General features: G+C 42.7%; 1 protein-coding gene across 17 annotated transcripts in view; it reads right to left on the reverse strand.

Moving 5' to 3' along the window:
- MTSS1 (MTSS I-BAR domain containing 1) overlaps window positions 1-17,054 on the reverse strand; it is a 128,462-nt gene that overhangs the window by 8,896 nt on the left and 102,512 nt on the right. For 14 of the 17 annotated variants that reach the window (XM_074577812.1, XM_074577811.1, XM_074577808.1 and 11 more), the window contains 4 exons: window positions 11,800-11,957; window positions 10,403-10,510; window positions 9,419-9,516; window positions 7,181-7,391 (listed from right to left, as the gene is read on the reverse strand). In XM_074577812.1, coding sequence (XP_074433913.1) covers window positions 7,181-7,391; window positions 9,419-9,516; window positions 10,403-10,510; window positions 11,800-11,957 — 575 coding nt within the window. The remainder of the gene's footprint in view (window positions 1-7,180; window positions 7,392-9,418; window positions 9,517-10,402; window positions 10,511-11,799; window positions 11,958-17,054) is intronic. The other 3 variants (XM_074577809.1, XM_074577813.1, XM_074577801.1) reach the window with 1 other exon arrangement.

Genomic DNA, 17,054 nt, shown 5'->3' on the forward strand with positions numbered 1-17,054 from the left:
ACATTCACAAGTTCTCAGATATTCTGATCTGCAAAAGCACTTGTGAAAAGCTCATGTGAGCGCAAATATCATGGAACAGAGAAAGAAGTGATACTTACCAAAGCTGGAGGCTTCCAAAGTGCATTATCTGTATGCATGTGCCTCTGCGGGTAGTATGCATACACCCAGAGCACTCTGACTCAAACTTTTCTGCCCAGCAGCCAGTATGAAGGTACATGTACTCTGCTGAGTGCATAAATGGTGGCTTGTGCTTGCCACCCACCTCCTCTTAACAGCAGAGAGAGAAAATATCAGGGGCTTGGACGGAGAGGGAAGGAAAATGCAGGACATGGAGTGTCCATCAAACACCTCAAACATTTAGCTCCTAGCTAGGAACTTCTCTTCCACTTTTCAGTGCACACCTTTATGTATATTTGCTGCTTTAAGACCTCTATAATAGCATTTAATTCACCTACAGGCAAGCCATGGTGAATAACCACGTGGACCATTTTACCAACTACAAAGCTCTTGCACATCTCCCCCTCGTAAGTGGCACCACCCTCAGCAGGGATATGTGTGCAGGTCCAACCGAGTGCTTGGAAGCGGTCAAGGATAGTGGCAAAGTTGCCAGGGCAGCACCGAGCTCTCTTCATTGCCAGGAAATTCCACACTAGCACAACTAGTTCATCCCTTGCTAGTCTGGGACCTGTGAAGCAAGTCTATCTAAGGATATCCCTGGCATTTTATTTTATGACAGCAGAGGGAATGCGCTCTTGTATCAACTTTGTGTAGCAAAGCCTCAGATTTCAAGGAACGATACTTTGAAGATGAAGGGAAATCTCATCTGAAATAACATTTCATCAGTTAACCTTAGATGAGATCTTGGGGTGAGTCTGCAATAAAAGGATAGCTGGATAAGAGGCACTCAGAGGAGTAATTACTGCTAACACCCAGAAGCTATGCATAAGGAATGGATATCTCACTGCCTAGGTAAAGATGTTAGTCTCCTGAGATGGGATACCATCACCAGAAGGATTTTGGTGAAGACCGTTGGGGCTGTTGAGAAGCCAATACAGTATCAGCGTCCTGAGCTTATCAGCAAACTGTGGATTTAGAGGAAACTTTGCAAGGGCTGTTGAGAAAAAAAAAAAAGGCATGCAATGTGGTGGACTATTTTATAGAAATAACGCGCATCCCATCTTATGCTGACATGAGATCAGATCTGCAGGGACCTGTCAAATGTGTTTAGGGCACAAGTAAGCTCAGCTAACAAAGCTTGTATGCAAAGTGCAGTTAAGAGTTGAGGTAAAAATAAGATCAGAAGAAACTACAAGAAATGACATGTAGCTATTAAGGAGAGAAGCGAAAAGGATGCAGTGGGGTACCCGATGATGCAGCGACTTCATGATTTGTGGAACTTGTCACGTTCTTGATTTAATGCAACTCCTTTTACAGGAGAAAAACCTCTAAAAATAAGAATACTGACAGTCATGAGCTGCAGTTGACTGCCATCAGACATAACTACAGTACACTAAATGGAGAGGAGCCTATTTTTTCTATCTTTAGAGAACAATACATTATAGAAAATTAGCTTTTAGACTATAACTCCAAGTTCTGCTTGACATTCTAGGTAGCTCAACAAAAGAAACTGTTTGACAAGCCCCATGAGAACACTCATGCTAGCGTTACACTTTGACCAGGGGGAAAAAAAAAAAAAAGAGAAAAATATAATTTCAGAAAATCCTTTCTGAAACCTCATGCTTATGGCCCAAAAGACCCTTCTGGGTCTGCATACCCTGCGCATGGCAGGACAGACAGGGAAGAGTCTGAATTACAAATACTGTATCACACCACCTTGTTTTCTGCAGATGCCCTGATGATAACAGGGTGAATTTGGTGATTTGATGATAACAAGTGAGAATCTGGAGTTTACAGACGATAGACTATTCCTTTTTACAAGCCAGAAAATTCAAGAGGTTACGTCAAGCATTGGCAGAAACGGGTCACAAATGTTTATTAGCAATAAAGCTGTATGTAGCAACTAGATGGAAAAATGCCAAAAATGCGAATTCTGAAGATGCAAAGAATGGTTCGATTTATTTGGTGTATGGGGAAAAAAGATTGGAAGTGGTGAACTTATTTTTGCAATAAAGTGACTCCAAGGTGAAAGAAAGACGAAAGCAAGCACTCTCCCACTAACTCAGTGGGGCCATTTTCAACAGGCAAAGATGGACAAAGGATAAACCAAGACGCCGTGGGGAAAACACCTTGGTAGTTGAAGGAAACGCAACAGTGAGAAAATGACGGAGAGGGAGGCAGAATAATACTGAACTCCTGAAGGAAAAGCGTAAAGAAAACGCAAGCGGCAGCAGGTCAAAGGCTGCCTGGATCTGACTGCACAAACAGTCCTGCCTGGTCGGACCTGGGTGTGGGAAGCACAGACCACCCTTCGCTTCTCAGCAGAAAGTACACCAGGGGCTGAAACCAGGAAGTGCCCAGTTACTGCTTGGGCAAAAAGTCTCCAAACTTTTGAGTGCCTGTTCCAGATGCACCCCCACCGGCACACGCGGCCCCGGCAGCACACGCACGGGCAAACACTGGGCAGAGCAATTCCTCCTCCACCTCCCGAGGAGTGAGAAACCCGACTATGGGATTTTTTCAACTTATTTTAGTTGACCTCCTTTTTAAAATGATTGTTTAGTTTGAATCATTTTTAAAATCAGTTCTTTCATTTTAGCTATTTTAACCCTGAGCGATTATTTTTTTTTATTTTCCACAGCTGTGATAACGGTGATTCTGCTCTGCTCAAACCATCTCTTCTGCGAAAAAGCTTAAAGTTAACGGCATCAGCAGAAAGCTCAAACTGTGCTCTGCACAGCAGCAACCAGTTCCTCAAATGTACGTTACACATAGTAGCTTGGTATCTGGTCTCTCTGACATTGTGCTACGGCTTGTTCTTGGATAGTGTCCCACTGCTTGGTGTGGTAGGTATGAATTCCAGCAAGGATATATAAGAAAAAAAGCTGTATTTTGGGCTACTGGACCGTATGATTATATTTTCCATCTGTTGTCCTACTAACCTATAAAAGGACTGCAGTTACCTTGGATTACTTGCATCCTTTGTTTGCTACGTTTTCCGTCCAAATATAGTATTGTTTTTTTAAGCCCTTCCCTTCCTCAACTACTAGAGAGAGCTTGCTGGGCAAGGGTGTCCCAGGAGACCAAATCCCGATGAAGAGCTTGGTCCAATGTCCCTCTACAGGCAGTGGAAGACATCTCAGTCACCTTTCAGAAAGCTCTGGACAGTGACTCAAGGTCACCTCCTCAGTTTGTCTCACTTCCAGGAACACGTCTCTACTGAGCCCTTTTTTCTAGTCAGGGACAAACCGTAGGGAAACTCAACTCAAAAAAGGAAGTTTAGGAGAAACAAATACCTGCTGATAATTTACAGACGCAATTCAGTTCTTCTGGGTTTTTTGGTTTTATTTTTTTTAAGGTCTGATTTGGAAGCATTTCTTAATTTACATGGAAAACTGAGTAGTTGTAATAATATAGTTCCCCTATTCTAACTTCAAGCTATTTCAAGCAGTGGAGTCTCCTCAAAAGCAGAATCTTTCCAGCTTGCTAATCTGTACACGCAGAAGCAAGTTCACATTCAGTTTCCCTCTACTTCACTGTTTAGGAAAAGCGATTTCCAGAATATTCTAACAATAAGACTCAGTCCTCTGCTGTTTGACAGCACGTCAGCAGGTGTTTTTGTTCTCTTCTTCATCTGCTTCTTTCTCTCCCCTTGCTTTCATCCCCACGAAGTCATAAGCGGCCTCTAAAATCCAACCGTATAATTGCTTCCCCTGTGCGTGTTCACTCCAAGGCCAGAGGATCCTTCTATTATTACCCCCCTAAATCAAACATAACCGTACTACTACCATATTGCTTCATCCCAGATACCGCCAGACCTCAGTTTCTCTACTACATAGGGCAACGGTAGCAGCACCAGCCACATTCAGCCTCCATCCAAGAGCTACCCTGTGCTCCCAGCAGCAGAAGGGCTTTACGCGGTTCCAGTACATGCCATGGGCAACGCTGGCCAGGGCTGACCTCAAATCTGGCACTCGGAGACACTGTTCTGCTCCAGAAAGAGACCTGTGATGCTTTTCCAGCTGTTCAGCTATATCCAAATGCACTTGCTTAATTAAGATTAAAGCATTTTACAGTGACCTTTCCACATGCACAGCTATCTGTTACAGGCTAACACTTTCGCTCCCAGTGATGTTCCAGCAACGCTGCAGAAAAGTGATCGCACTAAACCAGTGTAAGGGCAGAGTCTGGTTTTATAATTGCTCTTTTTCCTATCTTCTATGCAGAGTGTGGTAACTGTAAAGACTTACTACTCAGCAGCTACAGGCTTAAAAGAAGTCTTCATTTTGCCAGTCATCTCTCCTCTGGTATAGTCGGTTACCTTGTTTAAATCTCTACTTATTCCTTGTTTGATTTCCTCCCCCCTCACCTGAGATTTTGAATAAATTCAGTATAATTTTCAGTGACACCTGCTTGTCTAAAATGTAGTGAGAGCATAAAAGCTTCACATAGCTTGTACAGTCTCATTCCCATAATATGGGAATTTTATGTAGCCCCCTTCTACTTTTTTTTTTTTTTAAATCCACTATTAAAAGAAAAACGGGCTTTGCTGCCTTCAAAACTACCGCTGCCAGTAGATGCCACAGCATGGAGCTAGCAAACAACAGCAAAGTGTCCACCTGCGCGAGATACATAGCTTTTAATTTCCTTTGTTGATTCCAGAGCTCGCTTTTCTGCTGGCTCAGTGTCACCACCAGAAACAATGACATCAGTGTTTTAGGAACAGTCGGCAGCCGCTATCGCTGCTCCTCCCCACCCACCACCGAGCCTCCAAAGCACAATACCACAAGGAAGATCTGTCAGTTGGTTAGAGACACACAACACGAAATAACGCTGTAAATTGAACAGCTTCTCGGTAAGCTCACGATCACAATTATCTGTCAGCACAACACACACATTTTACTTAGTGCTGAACATACAAAGCAAGACACTTAAGCAAAGATGAAGCGGCCAGGCAATGATCTGTTACCTTTTCCTCTGCGTAAAGGTATACAGAACTAGAGACACACAGAGCACATACCTATTTGTTATACCAACACACTACACTTGTCAAGTCAACGCCACACTGCTGCAGCCTTCTACAGCTCACGAATAGCTCAAGTGATGCTGGGATCAGTTTGCAACTTTATGGGCAGTTTCTAAAATGAAGTGAAAGCATAGGAACTTAGCTGGTGTAAATCAGCGTGACGCCCATCAGCTTTAAGATGTCCCGCCAGCTGATACCTGCCTAAGTTCTCCCCCCTGCTTAACAGGGGAACTTGCAAAGAAAGAGAGGTGTTGGGTTTTTTCCATGCTGAGGGCAATTGCAAAGTTACATCTTCATCTGCAAACACGGCATCATCATGTAGATTACCGCCCTTTTATGCAGGTGCAGTGGATACTATGAAAACCAAAGATGATGCTAGCATGTGTAACTGATGCATGTATCTTAAAAGTCAACTTCCTTACCTTGTTACTATTCCAGTTTACTTTATTATTGCTCATTTACTTTTTTGCATTTCACTTAGGTTAGCCATAGCCAATCTAAATAAAACATTCATTTTATTAGTGCGCACAAAGTTCTTCGGGATGTCATCTATAAAAAAATGCCGATATGTCCAGACTGGGGACAGTGCAGAAGATGTATTCGTTTGAAAAGAGCATTTCTATTAAAATGAAAGAGGTAAATATATTAAAAAACTGTTGAGCTTCCCTTGAGAACATGTTCCAAGCCTAAATGAACCAGTGTTGTTTTGGATGATACCCTGAAAATTTCACTAAGGGTGCTACTTACTACATGTTCTGCAAAAAATAAGGGTCTGTGTGCTGACAAAGGTGGTCTAGGAGTAGCTTAACTGTGCAGGTGACACTTGGTAACTGCTAACACTGAAATTGTTGGCTGTTTGCTGACTGCGAGGATTAAAGTTATCTTTGCCTACAAAACTATCTACTCCCCAACAGATGAAAAAGTACTACACTTATTAAACTAAAGGACAATCTCTTCCAGTGACCTCAGGGTGTATTAAAAATCAGCGATACTCACAACAGGATATTAGGTCCTCTTTGGTTTGTACTAAGATTTACAACGGGATTTATAATGTGAGATGGCAGTTCAGCCTTGTTTAAAAAATATTGCAGTTGACATATGATTTATTAAAAAAACCCCAAAACAGAAAAAAGGATTCAGGTGCTGGAAGACACATGCCATGGAGGCATGCAAACCTCTGCCTGCAGGTGGCCAGCTAGTTTTTATAGGAATGGTGCCATGAACAAATAAAGCAGCAACTTCCTTCTGCAGACCAAAAAACGCTCTGGAAAAGTTTAACTTCTATTTACAGTGGAATCCTCTCAGTTTGACCGAGTTCCTGTGTGACTACGCAAACGCTCATTTCTTATGAGTTCCATAATGAATTAAAAATAGCCTTCATTTTCATGCAGAAACCTTATTTCTGCAAGGTGCTCAGTTGAGAGTCTAAAAGAGCAAGCCTATCCACAGAAAGGGATGTCATAAAAATGGCAAAACCAATTTATATCATACTGCTAATGGCATTTTGAGTATTCCAGGCCCTTTGCAGGGGAGGAATAAAGGTGGTCTCCCTGCTGCCAAAGCCACCAGTATCAATACCAAGGCTGCCAGAAGGCTGCTCTGGCGCTGTTATTTGTCCATAAAACAGTAAACAGCCCAGATATTAACAACTTGCAGTCTGTGCAGGATATTAACTGCTAACCTCAGTGGGTAAGTGAGTATTTATTCCCTCCCGTAAGGTGGGACCTCTCGCCCTTTCTCATCTGTACATATCTAAAAGTTAGGCATCTAGGCTCCCTCCAGGGCCAGAGTGAAAACCAAATCCTTCGAGAGCGACTCATCCCTTTCTTCAGTGCCAACTGCAAAAGCAGCATAAATCACTCCAGCTAGAGGCCCAACTTTCAGATGGATGAAGTGCAGTGAGACAAACCTTACCCTCAGGGTTTAACCTGACTTCAAGGTCCCCCAAAACCACGCCAGAACCCTTTTTTGTGAAAAGTGAGCCAAGTTACAGAGTCCAGCTGACGCTCAGGTTTTTGTTCTCATGCTTGCACGTACCTGGTTAGGTGCTTCTGGTGGCATGGGGGATGGCGATTTGGACTGGAAAGCATCCTGGGACATGAATCCAGAATCATGGGAGGACACACTGGACAGCCTCATGGGTGCCTGCTGAGGCAGATTGGAGCTGCGATAGCGATAGTGTGAACTAGGTGAGTGCGAGTGCGAGCCACTGGACCGGGAATCACTACTGTTAACGCTGTTCAGACTGCTGTGAGAGACAAAAGGAACAAAGAAAGGAAAGGGGAGAGGGAAAGACACAAGGGCGGGGTGGGGAGAGACCCATATACAGTACAATTAACATTCCACATGTCTCTAGCAACAGGCAGCATAAACCGGAAAAGAAAAAATGTTGACAAATTAAATTTAAATATATATATATATATGCACATATATATCAGTAAAGAATCGTAAGCAGCTGCAGTATCCCTGACGACCAGAGAGAAAATGGCATTTTTACCCTGAATTTCACTGAAATGATCAAATTCTGCAACCCCTCAGAGTTCAAAGTGAGGTTAGGGACGAAGGGATGGCTACTTGCCCTCTCTAGCATTTACACCGCACTGGCACAAAACATCTGCTGACGCCGCTCTCCTACTCCTGACTTACGCCTTGTTGCTCTTGCACCATGGCCCAAGTTTTCAACGGGCTGTCTAGCAGGGGGTCCAAAGGCATCGCAGTTCAGCTAAAAGTGTGCCTCTAGGCATGCCATTGCAGGCAGTCAGCAGGCCAACGTGTCAGACTTTTGAGAGCATCACCAAACCCCCGTGCTTCAGAGCGCTTGGGACAAGTTTCGCTCACATGAAGGCTTTCTACCAGAAAAAAAAGCACGTGACGGCATATTGAGTGAAGTCAAGCCTCTGGGCGTGTAGCTTTAGTTAGTAAGAAAGATGATCAGAGAATTAAATATCCAGAATTAATACCCATGAAAAAAAAAAAAATTTGATTTTTCAAACAAAGAGATTGATTTTTAATCTCCAGCGTCCGTGAATGACAGCAACGACATGCCAGCTGCAATGCAGGAGCCTCTGAAGTTTCCTGCTGGGGTGGCTCAGCAGGACTGGCAGGATGCATCAGTCCCACGGCAGCTTCCTGCCCCCGCTGGCACAGCCCGCTGACGGGCTGCAGGCATTCCCTAAAGGATACACGGGCGAGGACGGCACCTCCCGCTCACAGATTCCAGGTAACACACAAGATGTACGAGTCAGCTTGGAGCCGGGGAAGAGGAGCTCTGCCTGATTTTCCCCATACATAACAGTCTGTTGCCATACAGGTTTTACCGCATGACAGATGAGGTTGATTAGGAACAGATGATGGATTTTGGGTTTTTTTTTTTGCCATTTTCTTTTACAGCTTCAGGATATTGCATCTTTAAGCCTGTGCTCATTGCTCCAAATATGCATGTTTTCACACATATATATAAAAGTACTGAAGGGTTTTTTTATATATATATCGGCATGCAGAGAACAAGTAGGTACATGGAAGAAGTCATGTTCACTTGCTCTGACATGCGATAGGTAACTTTGCTCAAACACAGGGAACCTGTAGTACGTTATTCATAAAGCAAACTAAAAGGTAATAATCTGAGAGCAGCTAGAAAGGTGTTGAGCAGAATACACAAAAGGATATCTTCCTTTTCAGTAAAAGGAAAGAGTAAATGTAGACACCAGGGTATGGGGGCAACATGCTAATAAACTGTTTTATGAGAGAAAACAGTTTTTACGGAGAAAGCATAGACAGAATCCAGTGTTTCAACATATTTCAGGACAGCATTAGACAGCATTAAACAGTCAAAAAAACTTGTATCAAAAAAGCATTTCCATCTACCAGACTGATAGGGCAATTGCCAAGGATGTTTTTCCTTTTCAAACAGTTTAACTTACTGACTAGTAACAGCTACTTAGAATAATCTAAAAAAGTCATCACATGAAAAACAGAAAAGGAAATTATGAATGAACAATCTCAGAGCTTAGATCAGTACAGTCTGCTCTTTGATCTGAAATGGATTCAAGAGAACTGAATCAAAAGCATCTTCAAGTTGTCTTGAGTTCAAAAGTTGTTCAGTCATGCCCATCCTTTTTAATATTCCCAGTCACACACTTAAACGGGTAAAGACCACGAGGGATTGATGTCATTAAGAGTCGTTATTTAAGTATGCATACAAATCCATACCACAGTCTGAACTTGCCTCCCTTTGCCCCCAAACAGGTTAAAATTAAGTATTACCAGTCTACTTACCTGCAAACACTAGATTTTCTGGACATTGTAGTACTGGGGGAGGATGGAGGAGTCTGATAAGACCAGCTGTAATCAGAACCTTTCAAATCTAAAATTACCTGATGAAAGATAATCAATAGCATCAAGGACGTGGAAATTTTTTTCCCTTATTAACAGAAAGCATCTGCTTGTTATACGACATTTGTCACCACTACAAGCTTTCAGTGCCAGTTGACCCAGTCCAGAATTACACTGTGTTTATTACACAGGAGAGTCAGCTTCATCCATGGCTTTCCAGGAACTACCATACTTCAACACTATCACAGAAGAAAAATCCAGATTTGAATTGAAAATCTTTAAAAAGATTAATTTTATCCATGCTGTAAGCTGTTTTGTTTTGTTTTGTTTTCCTTAAAAAAAACCCCTATTATAGCCTTAGAGTTTACAAACTGTCACATTTTAAAAAACTAATTGAAGATTCAATTTTCAACCTTCTAGGTCAATGATAAGGTGATTAACATATGACAAAGAAACAGTTCACACACCAGGCTTGGAGGAAAAGGTCCTATTTGGAGCCATTTAGTGATACACGTTTTCCTACACATTTTAAGGACAGCATGGAAAAAAGTTCAAATGTTAAGACTCCATCAAGCCATCTAATCCCAGCAATCTTGCAACCACATAAAGACAGGGATGCTCAAACGTAGGGCAAGGAGACGACAATCATTCCTCAGGTACCCTCAGCAGAAACTGCGCATCTTCATATATTTCAAAGTGTTACTGCTACCACTTCACATTGGTCTCACCAAATACTTCAGGAGCGCTCATTGGTACTTCAAAACCAATTTTTTTGAATTGTTTATGTTAAAAATTACCTTGCTGCAGTGAAGCATACACAAAACATAACATTAAGCGACTAAACGCTAGTAGTCTATTTCTTATAACACAAAAGGAAAATCGGTACAAGCTACAAGTAAAAATGTTTTCCAGGTAACAAGAGCTAACCTGTTCACTTGAAGATGGCAATTTGTGTGGATCCATGGTGAGACTTTTCAGATCATCTGATATGGTTTGTAAATGGGTTATTTCTCCTAGCATTGATATTTCTTCTTCCTGAAAAAACAAAAGAGCAAGGCTAATCACAGCCTGGGCTTTAAAAATCAGACCCACAACACAACACACGACCACCTTCTTTTTGCTGATGACCGTGGGAATGCTCAGCGGAGCTGCCTTTTCTTTGTCCATTAAGCGATTACTGCTTATGAAAGAGGGCTGTAAATACTAATTTAGAGTTTTATAACTACTTTAACATTGCTCTAAGTTCTGAGGCCCAGAAATCCTTTTCTCTCATTGATGAGGTAAGTCTCGGCCTTCTTTTTGTGACATCTTCAGAAAAACAGCATCATTTTTGCTGCATTTGGAAAAGATTTAGCTCTTCTATGTATACTCACGAATGTGCCCTAAGGATTTTAACCTTCAACCTAAACAGGTGCTAAACTCGTACTTTTTGCTAGTTTTTAGCAACTTTGAGATAAAGGCATTACACAGGTACGAAGCATTACCGCATCTATGATTCATTCTGGCTTAAGCTACATCAACAGCTAACTCCGAGGATTCCTGCACCGTAAGTTACCATAGTAATCCCTCAGCTACCATGGAGATTCCATCCAGGTCCTCAGAGTCTGCAATTCACCTTCTCCTGCTCAGCCATCACCTCCCTACTTCCCTAACCATAGTTTTCTGTTGAGACTGACGCTCTTTGTAAACAAGCATTGGGAACATCTTCCCAGCGCGCTGGAGACCCTTCAGAAATGCAGCATGCTTGCACAAAGCCGCAAACGATTCGTCGTCGGGCATCAGACAACCTGAGATTATGAAAATACACTTAAACCTTTTCAATGAACTGAAAAAGCTGTCATGTAGGAGGAAAAGAGCTGCCACAAAACTGCATGGAAGCAGCCTGCAATCTGTCAGATAATGTCATTATATACACAGGGGAGGTCTTGAAACATTTATCAGTCCTAGCACTGGAGTAGGAGTAAGGAAGATTTATATTAAAATGTGATTTTAAGAAAAAAAGGCAGCAGGAAAAAAATGCATTAGCAATGTCTCAGGTCGGTAGGCATGGGGAACTCAAGCCCACTTAAAGTCTTTGTGCCCATTGTCTTCCCATTAGTCATCCTGAAAGCATTCAGTGTCTTTCATTTCTGAATTACTCCAAACGCCTACAAAGAGCGAGCCCAACTCTTGCCACTTGCTAGGCAGAGATGCAGGTTGAATTTTGGCTAGTTTCTATGGGTCTAGAGATTCGTTCCTAAGACATAACAAGCTACTCTTTTTAGAGACTTTTGGCCACGTATGCAATTTGTGAATTGTACCGACTCAAAACAGAGAGCTCTTACTATCACAGGTCGCAGCATCGAGATGAAAGTACAGAATCGACCGCGCTCCTCGATCAGCGCTTTCCTGACAGCTTGCTTCTCGGTTTCTTCAAGCAGCAGGTACTTATCATTGACATCTTGCAAAGCACTATCCAACTGGGGCTGAATGTCACCCCGTCCTGTATGCAGGAAACAATCAAGAGTATATTTTGTCAAAACTGTGGATCTCCATAGCAGACAATCTTATTTTCAGCCAGCACTGCTGCCAGATTGTGCTTTTATAAGTCAAGTTTCAACCAGCGTTTTCCCTTAATTCAAATCAGTAAGGCTTCCCCCCCGCCCTTAAATCAAGCATTTCATAGCATTTTTTTTTCCTTTTGCTTAGAATAGAAATCCGTCTCAATTCAAAAAGTTTCAACAAGCCAAAGACAGCATTTTACATAAGGACCTTCTCAAAGTGTAAGCTGTACAAGTCCTTCCCATCATCCTTGCTGAAAATCAGTATCTTGCTAATTGGGAGGACACTAATCACTAACCCCAGGTATATTCCTCTTCCTTCCTACTTCTGTGCTTAGCAAGGCCCTAATGACAACTTTGTAGAGTCATTACAGGATTGAATGAATCTCCTATTATGAGATGATATTAGGAACATGTTACTGATCACTGGACCACTGGATTCAAGTACTCTACACAAGCAACGACTAAAACAGTTTTCTTTGTTCCAAAGTCCAAAAGAAAAAAAAAAACACTATCAGCACCTCAAATGCATATTAATTTCCAGTATTTGTCTGTGGAAATAAAAAAAAAAATCCAATGTTTTGCAATCAAAAAGCTTCTCTGTGTTAATTATAGTCAACTCGTAACACCAAAACTTTCTGTGACAGTTAAGCATCTTATTCTGCACCAACTGCTTACTCTGCATCATGTCAAAAATTTATTCCTCTAGGAATGAAGAGCTGCTGCTCAGCCATGGTATTACTGAGTCAATGATGTTGCAGTTGCAAGGTGTTTTCATGCAGCTTACACCATAAATATTCTAAAGAACCTCAGCTGTGTAAATTTGTCTCAAATCTCCCAGAAACACCATCACATGCAAATTAAGTATCCGGGTACATATTCACGCCACTGTAGCTAAATACCAGGACGACAATATTGAAAAATGGTAGGTGAGTTACAAGCAGTTACCCCAAAATCAGTTTTTATGGACAATAACTTTTCTGCATGGAGGATTTAAAGCTACAAGCAAGAGGAAGAAAAAAGTCTCTTGATGTGTGTAGTACAATCAAGATCAGAATTACAAAGGAAAACCTTTGCCTTATTATCATATGTATTTCTTCAATACTCCAGAGCAAGGTGAAGTCCTCAGCTCCCCTGCACTAATACACAGCCAGAGCTGCAGGAAGGAGAGCAGCGATGGAAGCAAAGAGAATCACGCCGGCTTCGCGGCATTTCAGACTGGATATATCCAAATTTCCTCTGTACAGAGTTAGACACAGTCCAGATAAAACTGCACAGACACCCACAAGCAGAGCTCTGCAATGGATCCTCGAAGAATCATGTGTCGTCCAACATCGGCACAGCCACCGTCAAGGCCACCTGGGTACCAAACTGCCAGCAGGAACCCCCAGTGTCTGACCCTCCAGATGAGGCTGGATCATAATGTGGTCATAAAACTGTTTTGGAAGTAAGTAACTTCAAAAATAACTGACGGTGAAGTTACAGTCACCTGCTTCTTCTCAAAATTAGCATCTGCCAGAAACAAGCAATAGAAGAGTTCTGGATAACTCCCTGAAGGTCCTGTGCCTTCTCCTCTGCCATCCTTAGGAGACAAACTGGGCCCTTCTGCTTGAAGACCATGCTGTACATTTAAGGCCCTTCCCCATACTCTACTTTGCTATCAGATGCAGTGATTAAACATTTTATACTTCTCTGGAATGTCTTTCAAATTCCTGAAACCGAGAGCTGCATTATTTCTCAGACCCCTTACGTTGAGTGCTCTGGAAATTACAGCAGGTGAAACAACCTCACATTTGTTTAAACCCAGACGCTGGCTCACTAGTGTGGACGTACCAAATACAAAATGTATTAGTTGCGAACTAAGTCACACACTCATTAGCTCAGCTCTGGAGAACTGCTGTAAATGTTCAGCTGCTCCACCGTATGATCATGCACTTAAAACAGTAAATCCTTGTTAAATGCATGCGCCTACGCAGCGAGAAGACACACACTTAGAAAGCAACTGGACTCCATTGATAAAGTGGGTTCAATTACAGTGAATTTTGGTAATTTATGCAGACCTCAGAGAGCAGGATGTCTTGGACCACACCAACAGAGCACCCACAACATGGGGTAGAAATAAACCTTGTTTACACCTGTGTAACTTACTCAATTCAACGAAGTCGTCAGGATAATATTCAAGCTGTGCATTTTAACCCTTTGGCGAAAGCACGTGTGAAAACTGCATCGCTCTCCAACATCCTCTGTACCTCTACGAAGTTTCCATTTTATTCCCTAAATTGAGTCAGGACATTAAGGAAGTCCTTAATGCCCAGGGAAGTTGTGGCTGCCCCATCCCTGGAAGTGTTCAAGGCCAGGCTGGATGGGGCTTTGAGCAGCCTGGTCTAGTGGGAGGTGTCCCTGCCCATGGCAGGGGGTTGGAACTAGATGATCTTAAAGGTCCCTTCCAACCCGAACCATCCTATGATTCTATGAGTAACAGACACACCATCTCCTCACTGCCACTTTCACCTTGGGCACCTACGTAGTCAGTGAAAACACACAAGCTGTCCTGGGTGTAATTCAGAGCAGGAAACAAGCTTAGGTGAATCACTGAGATGAGGGTCTGAAGTCAGACGTTTACACGGCATGAATACAGCTCTCTCCCGATGTCTCCTCGCAACTCTTCTTTTAGGAGCAGGAAAGCTTTATTAACGTCCTTTGAAAGCTCCATAATGCAGACATCAATCTAGTGAGTCTTTTGAAATCCGGCATAACTCTTCCTACTCCCTGAATCGCCAGCTGCCTCCTACAGCACTCAGACAGCTCAGCACTTTGTCGGACAAGATCTCTGCCCAATTTAACCGTTTTCCTGCGTTAAGCAGAGCAGAACACAGCCTCTCGAGAGCACTCCTACACCCAGAGAACACCGAGGATGTGACAGCCAACTGCTGATCACCTCTGCTCCTCGCCCACCTTGGGTCTCCGCTAGTTTGGATCCACTGCTTATCTCAGAAGGGACATCGGCCACTGGAGAGCAATGCAGCTCTCCCCTTTGAATTACGAGGGGAAGGTCACTTGTCTATGGCATGCCTGACAACTGATTGCATTTTTTCTGCTGTGGACATGAGGCACAGTTTCATAAGGAATATCAGCAATTGATTATTCTCTCCAGCCCACATTCTCTGGCCTTTAGGTTACCCATTCGGAAACATTTCCAAACCAACACAACTATCATAATGACAGACAATCGTTCCAGAGCAGTCTCATCATGGAGCAGCTGTAGAACTGCACCTGGAAGGATATTCCTACCCCAGCTGCCAACAGGTTTGAATGACCCACCAAAGCAATCACCGTTAGAAATGGTGAAAAGCATCAAATGTAGTCACAGGTCTCTGGTCTGGAACCAGGCAGACATGAACATGATGTGGGGATGGCTCTGCAGAGCACATCTGGTTGCACTCAGGAGAACAAATCAACAATCTGAAAACCAAGGAACAATCTGAAAACCAATTCAAATCCAGTCTTTCTCAAAGTGGAGCCCTGGTGTTGCAGAGAGGAGCAAAAATGGAGGAGTAGAAGTTGTAGAGTGACTTCAGCAGCGCCATGCTCCAACAGCCCTGGGACTTGCGCCTTGACACAGGCAAGTAACAGCTAATGAACTGCAGAGAGCTGAACTGCTTCTCATCAATATTAACACGAATCCACCACTACTGCAAGGACAGTCTTAATATGTTACCTTCAGAGCAGGTGCTTCACATCATTATCATGCCATTCAAGAGCTTTAAAGGACAAACATGCATTAAAGCCTCAGTTTTAGTGTTCTGTTTGAATCACAGCCGAAAGCCTCATGCAGCTTCTTAAATAACCGTTGTTTGAAAAGAACTTTAGTAGAGGAAACGTATTAGGGAGAAGAAAAAAGGCAAATCTAATTTTCAACCCAATTTCATGCCTGTATATTATAAGACAACTGAAACTAGCAAAGCCATCAGCAACAGCGAAAGAGAATGATGCTCCCAATGCAACTCTGCCTGCTGAAGTTAATGCTGCTATTGACAAAGAAACGCAGAGAATATTGGTGAAATTATTGTTTTCCACATTCTCACTTAAAGAGTGTTCCCTCACATTTTTTCCAGGTGTCTGCACAGAATCTGAATATTCAGGACGGACACTTTATAGTGACAGAATGTATACTGTATGAGACAATGCTGAATACACCTCTACCCATATGAACCAATGCAGGCTCCAAGTCATTCATTCCCAAATCACCTTCTTCACAAGAGCATACCTGCTTCAGCTGCCAGGATGAACAACCCCTTTAAGTCCTGCACAGTGAAGCCAACAAAATAAACCACTATGGATCTAGGCTGAGAACAGAAGAATTCTGCCTCCATTTACAGAAAGGTGGAAAACCTCATTGCTGGGGTTAACATCAGCTGACCCCTTCAGCAACCAAATCTGCGTCTTTCTGGTGGCTACTGGAGATCTGAATCAGCTGCTAATGTTCAAAAATACTAAGCTGTCCCTTAAAAGAAAAGTTCCCAGTTACCAAAGGAAGCTTCCAGATTGAATTACAAACAAGAAAAACACACAGTGTGGTTTCAAAAGAGGGGACAAGCAGCATGCACCACAGTGCCCAGCTCCAGGTGTCCAGCCAAGGCACCTGGGGTAAGAGTCTCCCCATCCCATCAATCCAGGCTTCTCCAAAGGGCAACACCTACATCATTACGCCTACAAGTGGAGGTATGATTATTTCCCCCAAATTCAGAAACACCGCCTTTCATTCCCAGAAAGATCTTAAGGCAGCTACTTTAAATTTGCAGTACAACTGAAACAGCACTCCAATTTAAACAGATTTGAGATGTGAACAGGCAGCAAAAGAGGAGACAACTGTGACGCTGATTTCCACCCCTTCCCCAGCATGAAGTTAAATATAGTGATTTCTTATCTATCGGTTAAGAAAGGTGCATGCGATTTTCAGAAAAAAGGGAGACTTGGATCACAGGTTTACAAACAACACTAAGGACTTTAAGCTCTAGACTTTAAAAGTCATATTAACG

This window comes from Larus michahellis, chromosome 2 (assembly GCF_964199755.1).
Source record: "Larus michahellis chromosome 2, bLarMic1.1, whole genome shotgun sequence".
NCBI lineage: Eukaryota > Metazoa > Chordata > Aves > Charadriiformes > Laridae > Larus > Larus michahellis.